This window comes from Numenius arquata, chromosome 23 (assembly GCF_964106895.1).
Source record: "Numenius arquata chromosome 23, bNumArq3.hap1.1, whole genome shotgun sequence".
NCBI lineage: Eukaryota > Metazoa > Chordata > Aves > Charadriiformes > Scolopacidae > Numenius > Numenius arquata.
Window position 1 is genome coordinate 2,740,431 of NC_133598.1, and position 20,169 is coordinate 2,760,599.

The following is a 20,169-nucleotide window of genomic DNA, read 5'->3' on the forward strand; positions in this document are numbered from 1 at the left end:
TATTTTTGGCATCGTGGTTTTTATAAAATATGTAACGCTCCAGCGTCTTGCGGCCGCCTTTGCTCCTGCTAAAGCAGAAAGCCGGATGAGAGCTGGCTCTCAAAAGCTTTGCCAGGACTCAGAATAGCTGAGAAATTGTGACTGTTTGGAGACTTCAGAAGAAGCTGGAGTTTATATGTCGGGAAAGCTGGTGGTGTTGAGAGCGGGGTCGGTGTGAAGGCAAGGGGGTGAAGACTGCAACCTGTGTCCGTCGGCCTCAGAAACTAAATTTCTCAGTTTATCCCAAACCAAGGAGGATGTGAGCTGAGCCGCAGAGCGCACCGGTGCGGGCAGGGTGAGGATCTTACGCAGTCACAGACGTTGTTTCTTACCTAACGAGCGCGCTCCTTTCATAATTCTGCGCCAGAGCCCCTTTCCGCTCCGTGCGGAGCTGCTGGGTTACCCCGGGCGACGCTTCGCCTCCCCCGTTCCCGCTGGAACCTCCCGCTGGTTGAGGGGATGGAGGGATGCGGGTGCTCTCCCTCCCGCCACCCCGCTCCCCCCACAGCGGGTACCACGACACCCCCCCCCCGCCCCCGGTGCCTCGTGCCCAGCTCTCCCCATCCTTCTGCTTCCCTCCACGCTGTTCCTTATTGCCGGTCTGGAAATCTTTGCTGTGATGAAGATTTGATGCAAAACTTAACAATTTCAGCTGTGGAGAGAGTGTGAAATACACTGAATTTTGGAGAGGATTTAATTCCTGTGGCATCAAACTGCACCTGGGGACCAGGGAAGGGAAAAGGAGCAATATCATAGAATCACAGAATGGTTAGAGTTGGAAGGGACCTTAAAGATCATCAAGTTCCAACCCCCCTGCCATGGGCAGGGACACCTCCACTAGAGCAGGTTGCTCCAAGCCCCATCCAGCCTGGCCTTAAACACTTCCAGGGATGGGGCATCCACAACTTCCCTGGGCAACCTGGGCCAGTGCCTCACCACCCTCACAGGAAAGAATTTCCTCCTAATATCTCATCTAAATCTCCCCTCTTCCAATTTAAAACCGTTACCCCTTGTCCTGTCACTACATTTCCTGACCAAGAGTCCCTCTCCGGCTCTCCTGTAGCTCCCTTCAGATATTGGAAGGCTGCTCTGAGGTCTCCCCGGAGCCTTCTCTTCTCCAGGCTGAGCAACCCCAGCTCTCTCAGCCTGTCTCCATAGGGGAGGTGCTCCATCCCTCTGATCATCTTTGTGGCCCTCCGCTGGACCCGTTCCAACAGGTCCATGTCCTTCCTGTGTTGAGGACTCCAAAGCTGGACACAGTGTTCCAGGTGGGGTCTCACGAGCGCAGAGTAGAGGGGCAGAGTCACCTCCCGTGACCTGCTGGCCACGCTTCTCTTGATGCAGCCCAGGATGGGGTTGGCTTTCTGGGCTGCCAGTGCACGTTGCCGGCTCATGTTGAGCTTCTCATCCACCAATATGTGGATTTTAGAGTGTCCAAGCACTTGAGCTGGGGACGTGGCACGTTGGGGTGGCTCCTGTTAAGGGTTCAGATCAATCACCACCTATTTAGCACAGCCCTGGTGGGGGGGTGCTGTCGTGGCCTGGCCATGGGGGCCGGGGGCTGCCTTCTCCACCCCCGCTCAGGGCCCTGGGTGTTTTCCATTTTGCTGCTGGAGGAAATAAAATATTTAACTCGCTCTCTGTGCTTTTCTTCTTTTTTTTTTTTTTTTTTTTCCCTGTGAAAGCAGCTTTGTTGATGAGATTTCTTGGGAAATACCCTACTGAAGCGAACGCACGTTTTTCATCCGCAAAACCGTCGGCCGGCTTTAGCGAGTGCTTCGTAAGGGATAAATTCCATCGGGCGCTGAATGCTGATGACACGGGGAGAGGGGAAAAAGACGGAGAGTTCTTGTAGATGGATTCTCCGCTTCGGCAGGAACGGAACCTGGGGAGCAGCAGCAGCGGCTGCGGGAGCCCGGTGCCGAGCCTTCCCCATCCCAGCCAGCATCCCTGTGCTGGGCTGGGCAGGGAGGGGATTAATTAAGAGCCCAGGTGTGGTAACGAGGTCAGGGTACGGTTTGTAGCTGAGCTCGGGTGCCTAAAGTGCGTCTCTCCCACCCCAATTTGGAGACGGTGGTCATGGGGGTCTGGGGGTCGAGCGGGCGAGCGTTCACCTGGTCCAGCCGGAGGGTGAAGCTTCCATTAGTTTTTGATCCTTTTCTTGAATATCACACGATACAGGATAATTGCATTCACTTCTTAATTCGATGGAATTGCCCCGGGGTGGAGGAGAGGGGCTGTTCGGATACGCCGTGCTCGCAAAGTGATGTCTCAAAACCACTTCTTTGGGAGCTTTCCCACCATGAAATTAGAGCTTGGCTGGGACCTGACCCCTATTAACCTGCTTTTTAGCTGCTTAGGTATTTTACTGAGATCTGGCTGTCAGCCCAAGCTCCCCATGGGGGCGAAGAGCCCTGGGGAGGGGAGGGGAGGAGCAGCCCCCGCCCAGTCCCCCTGGGGACCCTCCTGTGCCCGGGAGCACGTGAACCAAAGGGATGTGCTGGAAGAGACAGCAATATTTCACAGCTCGCTGCCTCTCCAGAAAGCCCTCCCTGGCCAGCCGGGATGGATGCGCATAATGCCCCAGTTACTCAATAAATGAGGAGCGAAGCGCCGCTCCCCGGCGCGGCTCCGGGACCGCCCGACCTTGGGTTCAAGTCGGAATAAATGTATTTTAAGAATGAGAGAGCCAAACGTGTAATAGGCTGGCTTTAACACCCCGGCTGGAGGGGAAGGAATATACCTGGCTCTACCACAGAGGCGTCATGAGAAGAGCACATCGGCGTTGTGGCAGCTGCTGGCTCCTCAGGAAAGTGCCTTTTATGGTTCAGACAGGAATAAAAGGCAGCGTCTCGGTGCATCGCCCGGGCGCCAGCAGACCCCAGTATTAATAACAGACCCTGCTTTCGCCTTGCTATGTGATACTGGACGTACGTAAGGCTTTTCACCGGGAATATACAGATATTAACAAGTCTTGTTTCTCATTAAAAGGGCAAAAATAGAGCTGCTGACGCAACCGGCGAGCGGGATGTTGTGTTGTGTGGTATTGCAAACCGAGGGCGAGCGGCTGTGGTTTGCGCTGGTAAATAGATGTCAGCGGGAGCTGGGGGGAAAAATGACACATGGGCAGGTCGGAGCCAGAAAAGATGCAAAGCCACGTTTTAAGTGGAACGGTTGAGTTCTCAGTGGAACGACGGGGGTTTGCAGTTTGTAGCCTGGTCCTTCCCTTGCAGATTCAATAATTACTTTGGAAGAGCCAGGTCTTCCAGCTTCTGAGGTGATTTGCCTGAACATAGACCACGAGGTACAACACTCTGTTAGAAATAAGCTGTAAACGTTCACTGGTTTTGAAGGCCAAAAAAAAAATATTCACAATATCAAGTGTCACTTGACTGCACGGGTTGCCCAGAGAAGCTGTGGCTGCCCCATCCCTGGAGGGGTTCAAGGCCGGGTTGGAGGGGGCTTGGAGCAACCTGCTCTAGTGGAGGTGTCCCTGCCCATGGCAGGGGGGTTGGAACTCGATGATCTTTAAGGTCCCTTCCGACCCGAACCATTCTATGATTCTATAATTTTGGAAAATCATCGAGTAAGAAAGGACCTGCCAGAGCCATGTTTAACTCAGATGAACTTTCGTGGCATTAAAATGCCTGGAGGACTTGTTCTGACCTTCGACTGTGGAAATTTGCCTTTTGATCCTGACTTGAGAGCTCCTTTTTTGCCTTTGACTTCTTTGTAGTCTCTCTTCTCCGTAGCTTTGATCCATCCGAACGTCTAATCTCCGCCAAGACCACCTGGCGCAGAAGAGCTCTGCGGCGCAAACGGCCCCGAGTCTCTAAAGAGCGAGTAGCGGTTGGAGAAAACATCCTGTTTGTCTGGGGCTTTGGCTGCGCGAGGCCTCAGAGAGGCTTTCGCAAGGCGGATCTTTGCAAACCCGTTGTGGTTTAGGATGTTGTCGCGTCCCTTCGGTGCACGTGTGAGTAACGCGGCGGCTGCGGAATGAGCGGCACGATAGCCCTGTCCGTCCCCTGCCGAGCCGGCTGCTCCGAGTTGTGAGCAGAGAGGAACGACCTGCACCCCAAAATGGATCCGGGTTAATCTCCTCACCCCGGGCTGCTCGGTGTCGGTAACCGGAGCCGTGGGATGAAGGGTGCTGCCAGCTGCAGCTCCGGGGCTGCACTCAAAGGGACCGCTGATGGGGGGGGGGCGGATTTCCTCCGGCGGTGCTAACACAGCCCAGCAGCCGGTGCGGGGAGGCAAAGGGGACGTTAAATTAATTTCTCGGGTGCACAGGGCAGTAAATCATCTGGAGCTACGTGAGCCGGCACGTTTTAATGAGAGCTGGATGGGAGAAGGTGTTTTCTCCCTCTGAGGGCAGAGCACAGAAGGACGAAGCGTGCCGAGGAGCCACAGGGGTGATGCTGTCAGAATCATCCCCGTCGGACTTAGGGAAATTTATGCTCCGAGTGCGTGAATCTCTCCTGGAAGCGGGACGGGGTGCTTTGAAGCTGCGCGCGCTTGAGCTGTCACTGCCCCCCCGGGAGGCAGCGGGAGAGCAGAGATGCAGCGTGGGGAGCGCCCGCAGGCTGGGAACGGCTCTCCCCCCGGAACGAAATACCCCCCAGGGTTATTGACCTGTGATTATTTACGTGCCGTGGCTCCCCAGGGACAGCGTTTCCCCAGCTCCCCAGGGCAGGGGGACACTCCTGTTCACATCTGGACCGTGCTGGTCCTGCTCACGGGGGGCTCTCCTGGTGCGGGGACGAGAGGTTACAGCCGGGGGGGTGGGAAATGCACACGAGGTTTCACGCTTGTACACGTTGAGAAACACGATGTTCCTGTTTTCATCTCCATTTAAGCCATTATGGGGTTAATTTTCACAGGGAGAACTGTAGCTTTTCTTCCGAGCCCAAATATCCCCAGTATCGTTGTCCCGCAAGGTGCAGAGAACCACGAGTGGTGGGAGGAGATAGATCTGCCCCCATCCCTCCCCTGCCAGATCCGCAGCCAGCGTGCTTTAGCCCCCCTCGCGCAGAAACCACTTATCTTTGCCCAAAACGACACCTGTTGTACCGCAGATACGTAGATGTTTATTACCTATGTTATAGCCCCTCTCGGTTTAGACCCTGCTTGGTTTTTTTCTCACCTCTGTGTCGTCCCCCCCCCACCCCGTAGCAGTGAGTGCCACAGCCTGGAGTGACCCACAGCAGCGAGGTCACCCGTGGCCTGGAAAGCGATTGGAACCCACCTTGAAATTCTCAGTGTGACCGTTTGTCTCTCTGCCTGTTGTTAGGAAGCACAGCCTTGAGAGCCGCCTTTTTTCTAGACCTCTCTAGTTTCTCTCTCTGCTTCTTTTCTTCATGCGGAATACGGCTACTGCTTTTCTGCTTTCTTTTTTATAGCCCTCCCTCCCCCCCCTTCACCTGTGAGCCTTTTTATTTGGTTTTTTTCCTTGCTGACCCCCTCGAAGCCCGCAGCCGGTACCCAGTGAGACCGCACCACCGACTTACAGAGGGCTTTACAATTCTCAGTGTTCTCCATCCTGCTCCTAATGCTTCCCAACATCTTGTTTCCAGCTGCGTGCTCGCTCGAAGCCGTAGCCAAGTAGTCCACGGTGATCCCTGCCTTTCCAGAAGAGCCCTGGATCTAAACTCTAGAAAGATTTGATCATTTAAATGAATCCTCTCCGGAACGCATCCCATTTGGTTTGTTATCGCTGAGCCCTCGTTTCACGCTGCGTCGCACACTTCGCCTCATTTAAAGCCCTATGGTTTGTTGTCGTGAAAAATCAGGGTTTGCCATCTTCTACCCAAATTTTGCTTCCTAAAAAGAACTTATTTCCTGCTCCGCAATGACGTTGGCTGCGTCCAAGGTGGCAGCCCCTCGTTTAAAGACCCTCCCGTCCCCTCCCAGCCCCGTGAGCGATGGGGCTGCGTCTCGGAGCATCCCCGGACGGTGCCCGGGTCCCGCTGTCCCTGGGCACGGCTGAGCCCGGCTCTGCAGCCCCTTGGGCCTCCTGATGGAGTCCACAGCCACACACGGAGAACATCTCACCAACAAGGGCTCTGCTCTATTTTCACGCCTATTACAGCTCCTTGCGAGGCATCCCACCCTGCCTTTGCTCTTCAGCATCTCCTGTGTCTAACATTTATTTGACAATACATTTATTTAAATTTCTGGTCTTAACTACTGGTCTTCGCACAAACTCCTCTGATCTTTCTCCACTCTCTCCCTTCACCGTTTCGCCTCCCACCACTGACTGGCGCCGAGGCTGCCGTTGTGTTATCGACGGCGCTGACAGATGTCTGGGGCCGTTTATGCGCTACTTGGCTTGTGCTTTCCCCGAGGTCCTCGATTAAATGCTCACTCAAAACTCTTAATATTTCATGGGCCACTGGTTTGCTTCCACTCGGAGTCCTCTCTTCTCTGCTGGTTTCCCTTTTGCCAGCGTTTACCCAGGTCTCTGATGAGCTCGCGCTGTCCGTAAGGATGCTCTGGCTCCGGGATGTGGATCTCCTGTCCACATCCAGCGATCACGTCCCGTCCACATCCAGGACCACGAGCAGTGGTGGTTCCTGCGATGCTCGTGGTCCTTTGCATGCTCACACTCCGAGCCCTTGCCCCGTCTCTTTGCCATTAACTCCCCTAACGAGCCCGAGCCGATAGATGGGTGCCGTGAGCTGATGGAGGCGGTTTGCGTGCTCGGATGGTTTGGAGCAGATGAAGGAGGAGAAGTCACCCGGGTCCCGCAGAGCTCACCGAGCCGCGAAATCCAGAGAGCAAAGAGGAGCCCCGGCCCACGCGACCGGCTGAGATCAGCGGCTGTGCCTTGTACCCCCAGGATGTCGAGAGAGGCTGTTTCCACCCAAAAATACTGTTTGCAGTTCTGTATTTTCAGGATACGCCAAAAACACCTTGGTGTTTATTATGCACAGAAATAATTATCATGTGGTTTATTACAGACAGAAATTATCATGTAGTTTATTATATACAGAGGTTATCCTATGGTTTATTATATACCGAAATGATCGTGTGGTTCCCTGGCAGCTCTCGAGCAGCGCTGGGGTCGATCCTGACTTCCCTGGGAAATCTCTCTTGTTTTGCCGTACGTTTTTCGGGCGGTTTCACGCCTGGCTGCTGGGGGCTGGCGGTTCTTCCCCGGCAGAGTCTGAGCCAGCGCTCGCATCTCGCTGTCTCTTCTAATGGAATCCTTGTTAAAAATAGGTAATTTTATTTCCCAGAAGATGCCCGGCAGCAGCATCCGTGGGTCTGTCCTGATTGACTCCCGTCGGGGTGCGGGTGACGTCGGGGCTCGGTGAAGAGCCATCAGACGGGGCTGGTCTCGGGGGGCAGAGCTGTGCTCGGTACCTACAGTGCCACGAGCACGGAGACCTCGGGGACGGGCTGCTCAGCGCCTCTCTGTACCAGACAGACGGCAGGAGTGTCTCGGGAGCCTGTTAAGCGTTCACTAAAATAGAGGCTGATGTCTGGAACAAACTCCTACGCAGCCTGTAGCCAGGGTCAATCTAGTGACGGCTTCGGTGGCTCCTGGCCATCCCGCTGCCGGGTCTTCCCGGGGGGGAGGGGAGGGATCTCCCCTCCTTCGGGACCCGGGATGCAGCACATAGGAGGGGGATGAACCCAAAAGAACAAGGGCCAGGGGTCTTCTCCAGGCGGAAAAAAACTTCCCAGCTGTATTTTGAGGCCGTAACACGCAGGCAGCCGTTGCCCGTTGAACGGAGGGGGTGAGCTCGGACCCTGCTCTGGGTAAGAACCGGGGTCTGAACCAGCGCAGGAGCCTTGAATCAAGTAGATCCACAGGGTGAAAAAAGAGACAGGCATTTGGGCTGCCAAGGGGGGGTTGCAGTTAAAAGACAGCACCTGGAAGTTGGAAAATTTGGGAGTAGCTCATAATTCTGACACAGTTTTCTGTGACCTTGGGCACATCACTTAACTCTGCACCGTGACTGCGTCACAGAAAAGTCATAAATACATTCAATTCTGCCCATAAGTCTTTAAATGGCAAGATCTTCCACCTCTAATACAAAACCCAGTTGGCACTTTAAATTGTCGGAAGGCCAGAAGATTATTCATAAGTAATTAGTAAATTCATAAATGTTCCTTAAATAGTAGAAACCATTGAAATGCTTAAGGAGTAAAGCATGGAGGGTGAATAGATGTGTGTTTCCAAGCTTGACATTTAATAGTGCAAGCTTTCTTCCACTTGAATTTCACCTTAATGACCTTTTCCTGAGTCAATTATCTTATCAAGATGGAGAGGTGGAAGAGCAAGGTGCGGTGGTGGGACAGGATTATGCAGTGAAAACTCATAATCTAGCCCAAATTTGAGTGGAAGTGGGACTTGTCTCTGCCTTTGCTGCTGTTGGGGTCTTGCTTGGGGTCTTGCAGGGCACCAGTGACCCCCAAAGGGTATTTTCACTGTGTGTTGCCCTTGTCTACGAAAGGCTTTGTTGGACTTTGAGGATTACACCGGACTGTCTCAACCCCAGACTCTTCCTTTGGGATCTAAATTCTGCAGAACCTTGGGGAAGCCTCTCCCCAGCTGTGCTACGTGGTAAAATCTCGCTGTAGCGGTGTGATCTGGAAGGTCTTTTAGTCCGGTTCATCGGCTGATGCGGGCAGATGTCTTCTCCCTTTCAGTCAATAAATAAACCCTCTTACTGCAGGGCAGCCAGCTGCTGTCATCTCCCCTTTTCTGCAGCTGCATCAACAGGTCTGATGCTGGTGTGACTGTTGGACTGGAAACCAAACTGACATCTCCTCCAGCCTCTGCCTTGTTGGCCATTGACCAAGCACAGGAGCCGCGTCCAAGAGATTCAAGGTCCCAGCACCTCGACCTGCTTGTGGAGCTGGTGGCAGGGCTCAGAGCTGTGTTGCCTGACAGGGAAGACCAAGGATGGGGTTTGCAATCCCCGTGTGGACATGCCAAGGGGATTGTTCTTTGGATGCCATTCAGGAGGCATCCTCCTCCCCCAGCAAAAGGTTTTGAGGCTGAAACCTGTTCTCACATGAAGAAAAGCACCATAGAATCACAGAATGGTTTGGGTGGGAAGGGACCTTAAAGCCCATCCAGTGCCACCCCCTGCCCTGGGCAGGGACACCTCCCACCAGACCAGGTTGCTCCAAGCCCCCTCCAACCTGGCCTTGAACCCCTCCAGGGATGGGGCAGCCACAGCTTCTCTGGGCAACCTGGGCCAGGCTCTCACCACCCTCACAGCAAAGAATTTTCTCCTGAGATCTCATCTCCATCTCCCCTCTTTCAGTGTCAAACCCTTCCCCCTCCTCCTAGGGCTCCCCTCCCTGATCCAGAGTCCCTCCCCAGCTTTCCTGGAGCCCCTTGAGGGACTGGAAGGGGCTCTAAGGTTCCCCCCGGAGCCTTCTCTTCTCCAGGCTGAACGCCCCAACTCTCTCAGCCTGTCCTCACAGCAGAGGGGCTCCAGCCCTCCCAGCATCTCCGGGGCCTCCTCTGGCCCCGCTCCAACAGCTCCATGTCCTTCTGCTGTTGGTGGCCCCAGAGCTGGAGGCAGCACTGGGGGGTGTCTCCCCAGAGCGGAGCAGAGGGGCAGAATCCCCCCCCTCGCCCTGCTGATTTCCAGGCATGACTCCTGCTTGTGGTCAAAATTCAGATTCATGGCATTTCTGGTCCGGGCTCCTTAGTGCTGTTGAAAGGGCCAACAGTTTGACTATCAACAGTGACAGACCCTCCGTCTCCTTAACGATAATTTGATGGGGGCTGTGGGAGGGGAGAAGGAAAGTCATTACAGACCCTTGATGCTGAACCTGCTCCCCGAGCACATGGTGGCAGGAATCTCTGAGAGGCTCCTCTGCGTACGCGGCTCCTCCTGCTAAGACACGGTAAAAATAGCAAACTAAGCAGGGATTGTAGCCTCAACTCACTGAGGCAAGAGTAAATAAGTATTAAACACCTGGGACAACGTGAGGGCTCTGGGTCCCGCTGCCCTGCCAGTACCTTCCAGCCCAACACCTGCTCAGTTGGGTGAAAGTGAGTAAAAATGCAGCTTATGGGATGTGACGTGCCTTGAACGGTCTTAACGAAGGGAAAGGGAAGCCTGTGCTGCGTGAAGGGCTGAGGCTGTGTCAGAGAAAATGCTGGAACGACTAAAGCAAAGCAAGATCTCGGGTCTGGAAGCTCAGGCAGCAGAAGAGAAACCCAGCACATCCTCCACGGGGTATTTAGAGCATCAAGGGAGGTGGTGGAGTCCTTAAACCACTTGATATTATACTAAGAAATTCTGGAGATTCAGGAATTTCAAGTATAGGTGAGGTCACGGGAGGGATTTCCCAAAGGCCAAGTCATAGAATCATGGAATTGTCCAGGTGGGAAGGGACCTTTCAGATCATCGAGTCCAACCATCAAGCCAACCCTGCCCAAACCACCACTGACCCATGTCCCTCAGCACCACGTCTGCCCGGCTTTTAAATACCTCCAGGGACGGCGACTCCACCACTGCCCTGGGCAGCCTGGTCCAGTGTTTGATAACCCTTTTCGTGAAGACATTTTTCCTGATATCCTTCCTAAACCTCCCCTGGCACAGCTTGAGGCTGTTTCTTCTTGTCCCATCACCTGTTCCTTTGGAGAAGAGACCGACTCCCCCTGGCTACACCATCCTTTCAGGGAGTTGTAGGGAGGGGAAATGGGAAGAAAGATCCAGGAACTCCTGGATGTCTTTTCCCACTTTCCCAGGCTGGTGGTGGCTGGTAGGGACGGATCTGCTGCAGGTGTTTCTCCTACCAATTTGCCCTCCTGGCTCATGACACTGGCTCTTTGCTGGTCCAAAGGGCTCGTGCCTCAGCGCGGCCGCGGCTCCTCTCCCTCCCCAGCCCAAGGGAGCAGCCGGGCGTTGCTCTGCTTACGGCACCAGGAAAATTATTTGCGATATAAAATAGTGGCTTTTACGGCCTTTAGCCGAGGGGACATCGTTGCCGGCCATCCCTGGCCCTGTCTCGGCCGGAGCAGAGATGGCCAGCCATGTGGCCACGCTGTCCTGATGTCCCCCGCCGGCAGTGACCCGAACAGCCAAGGACAAACGACTTCGGGTGGCGGGAACTCCTGCTTTCACTCATGAGAACCGTTTTTAGCACCAGAGCTGGGTTAAAGGGTTAAAAAGCCGGGGGATGGTTTGCAGTGACACGGTTTTGTCCCAGCTGATGTCCCCGTTCAGGGCGCTCTGACCCCAGGAGGCTGCACAGTCGGTCGGTCTGTCTGTCTGGAGAGGGAATTAAAAACCACCCCAGCCCTACCTGTGATTCTTCCAGCTGTTTCCTGCTGCACTTTTCATCTCTGAGCTCAGAACAAGGGGTGTCATCATCATTAGTGTAATTACAGAGAGGAGTGATTGATCGCGGGGTCATTGAGTGAGCGGGGGCTGAGCTGCTCCAGAGCCCTGTGGAGCGATGTCACAGAATCATGGAATGCTTTGGGTTGGAATGGACTTTAAAGCCCCCCCAGTGCCACCCCCTGCCCTGGGCAGGGACACCTCCCACCAGACCCGGTTGCTCCAAGCCCCCTCCAACCTGGCCTTGAACCCCTCCAGGGATGGGGCAGCCACAGCTTCTCTGGGCAACCTGGGCCAGGCTCTCACCACCCTCACAGCAAAGAAGTTCTTCCCCAGATCTCATCTCAATCTCCTCTCTGTCAGTGTCAAACCCTTCCCCCTCCTCCTATGGCTCCCCTCCCTGATCCAGAGTCCCTCCCCAGCTTTCCTGGAGCCCCTTGAGGGACTGGAAGGGGCTCTAAGGTCTCCCCGGAGCCTTCTCTTCTCCAGGCTGAACCCCCCCAACTCTCTCAGCCTGTCCTCACAGCAGAGGGGCTCCAGCCCTCCCAGCATCTCCGTGGCCTCCTCTGGCCCCGCTCCAACAGCTCCATGTCCTTCTGCTGTTGGTGGCCCCAGAGCTGGAGGCAGCACTGGGGGGGGTCTCCCCAGAGCGGAGCAGAGGGGCAGAATCCCCCCCCTCGCCCTGCTGGCCACGCTGCTGGGGATGCAGCCCAGGGTGCGGGGGGTTTCTGGGCTCCAGCGCACGTTGTTGGGGTGTGCGGAGCTTCTCACCCACCAACACCCCCAAGTCCTTCTCCTCAGGGCTGCTCCCCGGCCATTCTCCCCACAGCCTGGATTTGTGCTTGGGCACATATATCCCCCCACAATATCCCCCCCCCCAGCACTGACCCCCTGCCACGGTCCCTGGGGGCACCTCTCCCTGCGTGGGGGGACCTTCACTGGGGGGAGCGGGGTCGGACCGAGCCCAGACGCTGGGCTTAGCACCGAGGTTTGGCTCGGCGGGGTGTGCTTGGCGTGCTGCAGGATGCATCCTGCCCCAAAACCACCTCTCCTCGCCCCACGCCGAGCTCCGAGCGACCGCATCCCACCCCCCCCAACCCCCCCCCGGCCTGACTCTGCTCTTCCCTTTTGCCTTGGCAGCGAGAAACGGGCTCTGCAGGTCAGCGTCACCAACCCGGTCCAGTGCAGCCTGCACGGGCGGAAATGCACCGTCTCCGTGGAAACCAAGATTAACCAATCCCAACCGGATTTCACCAAGCATCGTTCCGGTTTCATCCTCTGCGTGCCGGGGAATTAGCATCCCCCTCCGCTCGGCGCAGCGAGCCCGGAGAGAGAGCCGGAGCGAGCGGAGGGAAGATGGACTCGGGCTTGGATCGCCCTCCCCGTGCCTTGGACTTTTCAGGGGGATCGATTGAGAGATGCTCAGCTGTGACTTGGTCACGCGCCCAAAAAGATCTCTAAAGCCAGAGGTTTAGCAAACCCAAATTCAGGAGAGGGTTTTACGGCCACATGCAACGGAGGCTTAAAATAGCCAATGACCTGTATCCATCTCACAAAACAGGCCAGAATATCAGGAAAGTGCCTCTGTATTAGTCCAGAAAAACCCCATTTTTAGGTACTTAATGCCCTTTCCTCCCTTTCCCACGTTGATTTCTGAAACCCTCTCCACTAGTCCCTTCTGCCTTTCTTTTTTGTGTGTCATTTTTTGCAATATTATGCGGCCTCCGCCGGAGGAACCAAAGATACCGGGGCTCAGGGACCCTGGGCCTGTGAGACCAAATCCCGCTGGACCCAGAGCCAGGTTTGGAAGTGGGGGAGGCTGGTGTCCCACGCCGGGGAGACACTCCATGGACTTCCAGCCCCGCCAGCACGCACCGAGCGGGGATGGACATGGACCCGCACCTCTGGACCTGCTGCTTCCCCGCCTGGAGTTCATCAGCCCATCAAGGCACCTTGGCTGGAGACAGGTCCACCAGCCGAAGGGAGAGTGGGATCACGGTGCAGAGGTTTAATTTTTTAATGCTGCGTTGCTTTTGCCTTAATTACCCTCCCCGGTGACTGAAAAATCCCAATTTGGACCAAGTGGCCTTGTTGAATTTTTTTTTTGGTGATCCACGTGGCTTCGTGTTTGTCCCACCTGAGGTTCAGGGAGGGCCACAAACCCGCTGCAGGTGGGGTCTAGAAGGTCCTCAGTCTAGGAGGACGTGGAGCTGGGGGGGGTCTGAGGCCACGGCCCCCCACATTGCACCGTTCAACACCAACCCCGGGCGAGGGGCGGCCGCACAAACCCGGCACCAAACGTCCAGGCTGTTCCTTGGAAGCCTTTTCCTGGGTCTTCCCAGCGGCGGGTGTTGGATGCTGGGGGCGTCAAGCAGCACCTTGCCTTCTCCGGTGGCATCACGTTCCCCTGCTGCCCGGCCCAGGTACCCCGGACCTTGGTGTTTGCTGCGGGGGGGGGACACACGTACGTACCCACGGGTTGTGATTTCCACGGTGCCTCGGGCGGCTGCCGTGGGTTTTGAGCGGAGGAAGCCGTGTGACGTTGGGATTGTGTGTCCCGAGTCCTGGCACTGCTGGTCAGGTCAGGATTTCCAGCCCCTCGGACGCTGGGGGAGGTCTATGGGTGACCCCCACCTTGGGGACCGCCCGTTCCCAGCCCAGCCGGCAAACAGGGAGCGTCTTTAATTGAGCGTTTAGGGATGGGAAAGCCTGGAGGAGACTCTTCACCCAAGGAGCTGTTAACGAAGGGCTTCCCAAAGCCATGGCACGGACACGGGGCGTGGGGACAGGTCGCTGCAGCGGTTGTGCCCCACGGCCACCACCGAGACCCGAGGTCAAGGGCTGCTCCAGGGTGGAGAAGCTCTGGGCTGAAATGGGACAAGCGTAATCCCATGCCCTTTCCCGGGGAGGCCCCACGTTGGAGCCCTCTCATCCGTGTGGTCCCCGGTCCCCCACCAGCATCCCAGTGCCACATCCCAGCCACCAGCACTTGCTCCCGGTAACGGCTCCGGGATCCTGCACCGGAGGATCTGCACCGAGTCCTTCGGGAAGAAGCTCTTCCAGGTGCTGGCAAACATCCACCCGCATCGCTGGGGCCAGCGGGAGGTGACATCCCACCGGAGCGACAGCCCCGGCCTTCGCCGGGCAGCTCGGGGGCCACCAAGGAGCTGCCACCTCCTGGTCCCACCCCGGCGAGGAGCGATGCCGGCCCCGGGGCCACCCAGCTCCTGCTTGAAGCACCAGAAGGCGAATCCCTGGCCTTTCTATTTGCACTTCTCGCTTTTTATATCTGCTCGTCCCGGCGTGTCCCCCCCCCCGCAGCACTAACCCGCAGGCGAGGCAGCGGCAGGATTGTTAATCAGCACTTTTATACACTATCCCTCCAACGAAATGGTTGTATCGAATCATGATGGACGGCAATAAATCGCAGGTTTAGGAGATTTCTAATCCTATGAGATGGCAATATTGTACGTGATGAAATGTCTTTATAAAATATATTATCTGTTCCTGCTCTGGTTTTATATATATATATATAAATATATAAAATATATATATTCCTGTTTTTTCCCATAAATTAACTATTTCTAAATCGAATTTTGATTTTTCAGCCTGGGGCGATAATGCAATGAACCTTTTTTTTTTTTTAAAAATTGCTGATATTTTAATGTGTAAAAGAGCAGAAAAAAAAAAAACCCACCCCACCCCACCCTTCCATAACGCACCCGGGGTTTCGTTTACATAATTCACTGTAATAAATAAAACCATCGATTAGTTGCATCCCACCATGGCGGTCCCAGTTTCTGACGGACGCGGTGACTCGGGGAAGATGATGCGGGGATGGAAAGTGGAATTTTGGCATCCCGATAACCCGATTTTGGGGGGTTTTTGTTTTGTTTTGTTTTTTTTTTTTCACCTCTCCGGCGCTGGGTGCTCCTCCGCGCCCCGCCAGCCCCCCCCGCCACGGGGTGACACCCCCCCCCCCCCAATAACGCGATTAAACCCGCGGCCGCCTTAAACCCCTCTTTCGTCAAAGCAAATCCAATTTCCCAGCGCCGCCGCCGGGGCCTCGGAGGCGAGGGGGGGGAGTTGGGGGGGGGGGGGCTGCAGAAAAGACTCCGCCACCAACGGCTGCCGTGTAATGGATGGTCAGTGCATTTTTATTTAATCAGCACAGTACAAAAATAAATAAAAATAAGGGGAGGGGGGATTAAATTACAGGCACACTGAGCCCCATGACACAGTCGGTCAGGTTATAAACCACACATACTTACAAACACACTATACACATACATACAAAAATGAGACAAATATAAATTAATAAGTAACAATACCCACCAATTTGGTCAACAAAGATCTACGGAAGAGATTGCACTAAAAAAAAAAAAAAAAAAAAAAAAAAAAAAGGTAGGTACACACGTATCGTTAGCGGGGTCCAATGTACAGCGATGGAGAGCTTCAAGTGAAAAGGAAAAAAAAAAAAAATCGAAAAAAAAAATTAAAAAAATAAATGGCACGTTATTTCTCCCTCTTGTCGGCAAGTTTAACGCCCGATGGACCAGAACTAAACTAGAACTGTGCACACGGAGAAAAATTTAAAAAAAAAAAAATAAAATAATAAAAATATAAAAACCAGATTAAAAAAACAACAACAACAACAAAAAAAAACCAACTTATCAGTCCCCAGGCCTGATAAGGGAATACCAGCTCGAGACTGCGGTGTCGGGGTGGTGTCGGGTCTTTGTGCACGGGTGTAATTTTTACAGCCATCTCTCCTTAAGGTTTTTCTTTTGATTATTATTTTTTTTTTTTTTGTGGTTTTTTTTTCTCCTTTTTTTTTTTTTTTTTTTTTTTTTTTGAAGACACAAAATGCTCCTGTTTGCATGCGCAATACCACTGGAAAAGCAACAACGAAAGAATAAAGAAGGGTTTCTCTTTTTTTTTTTTTTTTTTGTCGTTTTTTGTTTTTCCCCCCCCGTCGGTTAGTAGTTTGTTTTTTTGTTGGGTGGTGGTATTTTTTTTTTTTATCCTTTTTTTTTTTTTTTTTTGTCCTTTTTTTTTTGTTCTAAAAGTATTCATATAGCAGCATGTAGATTCTTTCCTTGCTTTGCACACTCAAGTAGATCCTTTACACAATACTCATGATCAGTGCACGATGGGAACAAGACATTTCACATTGATGTCGTGATACAGTAGCGGTTATTTCCCTTCACCCAGACCCGCTCGGGAAATTCGAGTCTCTTCAAAGAAAATAAATAAAGGGGCGGGAGGAGGCGGAAAAGGGGGGGGGCTGGGGAAGGGGGAGGGGGGGGGATGTTGGGGTCGGGGGTCCCCGGGCCGAGCCACGTCTCTGTCCCGTTACCGGCTGCTCCGCCGCCGGTGAGTCGCGATGGGGCCCGTTCAGCCGCCTCCGGTGAAGACTTTAACGCAATATTATTTTTTTTTTTTCCTCCTTTTTGTGTAATGGTTTTTCCCTCCCTCTTCCCCACCCCCCCCACCCCCCCCCCCCCGCCTCCCCACCTGCTCTTTGTCCCGGTGATGCGGTGACCGGCCCCCGCGGAGCCCCGCTCCGCTCCCCCCGCCGCAGGGCCCGGTGGGGTGTATGGGGGGGGGACGGGGACGGCGGAGGGGTCGGCTGCGGGGGGGGGGCTCTGTGTGTGTGTGTCCGTCCCCCCCCCCTCGATCCGCCGAGGTGGGTCCGGTGGCGGAGCCGCAGCGTCCCCGGGCCCGCGGGGGGGGGAGGGGAACCGGGGGGGTCTGCGCTCCGGTCCGGCGGCGGACGACCCCCCCACACCCCCCCAGCTCATTCTCCCCTCCCCTCACCCCCCCTACCCCCAGGGCTCCCGCTTTTCCCCGCCTGGAAAAAAAAAAAATCCCCCGGGAAGCGGCTCCGAGCCGGGCCGCGGCGAGCGAAGCGTGTCCGGGCGGGCCCGCGGAGCATCCCCCGGTGCCCGGTGGGGGGGGGGGGGGACGGCGGGGCGGGGGGGGGGGGGGGCGGCGGAGCTCACCGGTCGAGGCCGATGAGCAGCCGCCCCTTCTCCTCGGCGCCGCTTTCCTTCTTGAGGTCGGCGAAGACCTGGGTGAAGTAGTGCGGGTCGGCGTTGACCTGCAGCATCTTGGGGCTCATGAGGTCGATGATGGAGAGGCAGCGGTCCCAGAAGGCCTCCTTACAGCTCTCCACCAGGAAGGGCTTGAGCGGGTAGGAGATCTCGTTGCCCATGTAGGAGTAGGAGAGGTACAGGCAGGTGAGGAGCACTGCCTGCAGTTCGTGGTCGCTGGCCACCTCGGCCGAGATGACATCCCGGCACAGCATGTAGAGGAAGACCACGTTGGCCGGCGTGATGAAGCCCTGGTCCTGCCAGCCCTGCAGCAGCAGCGAGCGGTCCACGGAGCGCAGCCAGAGGACGGGGTCGGTGGGCGAGAGGTGCTTCAGCCGGTAGCAGCGGCGGCAGAGGAACTCGCCCAGGCAGCGCAGCAGCTCGCTGGTGGACGCCTGCACCACCACCCGTCGCGGGGTCGCGGCGGCGGCGGCGGGCGCGGCCGGCGGAGCCTTCTGGGCCGAGGCGAGGGCGGCGGCGGCGGCGGCGGCGGGGGGCGGCGGGGGGGCGAAGGTGGCGAGGTTGGCGCAGGAGAGGGACTTCTTCAGGTTCTCGTTGTTGAGGTGGGTGACGTTGCTCTGGTACCCGCCGTTGGGCTGCACCTTCTTGGAGCTCTTCTTCTTGGCGGAGACGGCGGCGATGCGCTTCCAGGGCAGCACCGAGATCAGCGAGTGCCGCTTCAGGCCCTTCTCCTTGGCGTTCTTGCTGTTCTGCACCGCCGTGTAGTGCCCCACCGTGGCCGCCCCCTCCTCGAACAGCGGGGCCTTCCGGTAGCTCGGCGACAGCGACAGCACCGTGCCCATGGCGCCGGCCGCCCGGCGGGCCCCGCCGCCCGCCCCGGCCCCGGCCCCGGCCCCGGCCCCGGCGCGGCCCCGCGCTCGATGCCCGCTCCGCCGCCGCCGCCGCCGCCGCTCCGCGCCGCGCCTCGCCCCGCCCCGCCGCCGCGCGCGCTCCCGGCGGCGCAGTGCGCGCCCCCGCCGCCCCGCCCCGCGCCGCCACGTGCGCCCGCCGCGCCGGCGGGAAAAGGGGCGGGGAGGACACGCCCCCTTCCCCCCCAGCTGCCTTTGAACTGCGGCGGCCACGCCCCTCGCCCGCCCAGGACACGCCCCTCGCCCGCCCAGACCACGCCCCCCAGCACTCCCCTGAATGGCGGAGGCCCCGCCCCAACGACCCGGGCCCCGCCCCCGCCCCGCTGGCCCCGCCCCCCGCGGTCCCGGTCCCGGTCCCAGCGCAGCGAGCCTACGGCCGGGCGGCCCGGCGCGGGAAGACGTTAAAAAAGCAAAGACAAATATATAAAGAACCCCAAAATTTAAAATTTAAAGGCCTCCCCCGCCCGGCACCCCGGAGCCGGGCCCCCGGGCCCACACCCCGCTCCAGCCCCGTTCCCTCCGCCGCCCCGCGGGGGCCTGACCCAGCCCCGGGCCCAGCGCCGGCCCCGAAGGCGCCGGGGCACGGCAGAGCCCGGGACACAATATTGAAGGTTTTCAGGAAGACGCCGCCAGGCCCCGCGGGAGGCCGGGGGGCAGCGCCCACGCCCGGTGGGTGCCAGGGCCCGGCGGGTCCCGCGTGAAGCCCCCGCCCAGCTCGCCCCCCCCCCCCCGTGCCGGGACTCGGGGCGCCCGGTTCCCCCGAGCCCCGGGGAGCTGCTCCGGCCCGGGGCCGCCGGGGCCCGTCGCGCTTTGCAGGACCTGCAGCGACACTCACAGGCGGCTCCGCCGCCGCACGGCCCCCCCCCCCCCTCCCGCCCCCCCGGCCCCGGGGCTGCCGGGCTCCGGCGCGGCCGCGGCGAGCGGAGCGGTCCCCGGGGCCACCTCCTCCCCGGGGGGTGCTGGTGGCCAGGGAGCGGGGAAAGGGCTCATCCCGGCACTGCACTAATCGGGGTCCGGCTAATGACTGAGCTCGTTTTTCTCCCAAAAGCCACCACTGCCACAGACGCGGGGCTGCGCGTCCCCAACCCACAACACGGAATTCTTCAAAAACCCCCAAATCTCCCATTTAATCCAGACACAACCGCACCCTCCAGCACCCAGGGGACCGAGAACCACCTGGGTAGTGGGACACACGGGAAAGGGCTTTCCCCAAAACCGCTGTCCCAAGGTGGTGCCACACGGAACCTGCCTGGGACTCGGCTTTAAAGCCCATGGAAGATAAAGAAAAAAATCTCACTTTGGGTCAAAACTGCTGCTTCCAGGGTTGGTGCCGAGCAGGGCCGGGCCACGGCAGGTACTCACAGATGCGCGGGTTCGGGCTGCAGACGCGTAGAAAAACCAGGAGAGAGTTTCCGATCCATCTTTTTTCCCCCCGTTCCACGCCGGGGCTGAGGTTTCCTCAGCACCAGGAGCTCCATGAGGTGGGACGCGCGGGGAAGCCGGTGCTCAGCACTTGGGAACAGGGAGCGGGGCTTGAGAACCTGCCTGTCCCCAGGTCTTGGGCCCAGGAGCCGCAGTTCCGATGCCGCTGGGACAGACCTGTCCCAAAGCACCCGAAAATCCACATCCAGCCCCGGGTGGGAGCTGGTGTTTGAAGGGATGGTCAAAAAGGTCTCCTCTACGCACACCCTCTCCACAAACAGCTTCAGAGGCTTTTCTGTGCCACGATGCGAAGGGGACGGTGCGAGTCCTGCCCGAGCTGTTCCCGAGAAATCCCTTTGGCCATTAAAAAATATTCCACGGACCCCGAGCAGCGTGAAACCCGCCTGCGTGCGACAGCCTGCTTTTTAA

General features: G+C 57.1%; 2 protein-coding genes across 3 annotated transcripts in view; one reads left to right on the top strand and one right to left on the bottom strand.

The window, feature by feature from the left end:
- Positions 1–12,651, top strand: part of MYO1D (myosin ID) — a 182,743-nt gene extending 170,092 nt beyond the window's left edge. Inside the window, exon 22 of one of the 2 annotated variants that reach the window (XM_074162905.1) lies at positions 12,499–12,651. In XM_074162905.1, the coding sequence (XP_074019006.1) occupies positions 12,499–12,651 (153 nt within the window). Of the gene's footprint in view, positions 1–12,494 lie in introns of both variants that reach the window. The other variant, XM_074162904.1, reaches the window with a different exon arrangement.
- Positions 12,652–17,355: 4,704 nt separating this feature from the next.
- On the bottom strand, positions 17,356–18,252 carry CDK5R1 (cyclin dependent kinase 5 regulatory subunit 1). Its single transcript, XM_074162923.1, has one exon. The coding sequence runs from the start codon at positions 18,250–18,252 to the stop codon at positions 17,356–17,358; it is 897 nt and encodes a 298-aa protein (XP_074019024.1).
- Positions 18,253–20,169: the final 1,917 nt, after the last annotated feature.

Coding starts and splice junctions, on each gene's coding strand:
- CDK5R1 (XM_074162923.1), bottom strand. CDS start 18,252: ATGGGCACGGTGCTGTCGCTGTCGCCGAGCTACCGGAAGGCCCCGCTG.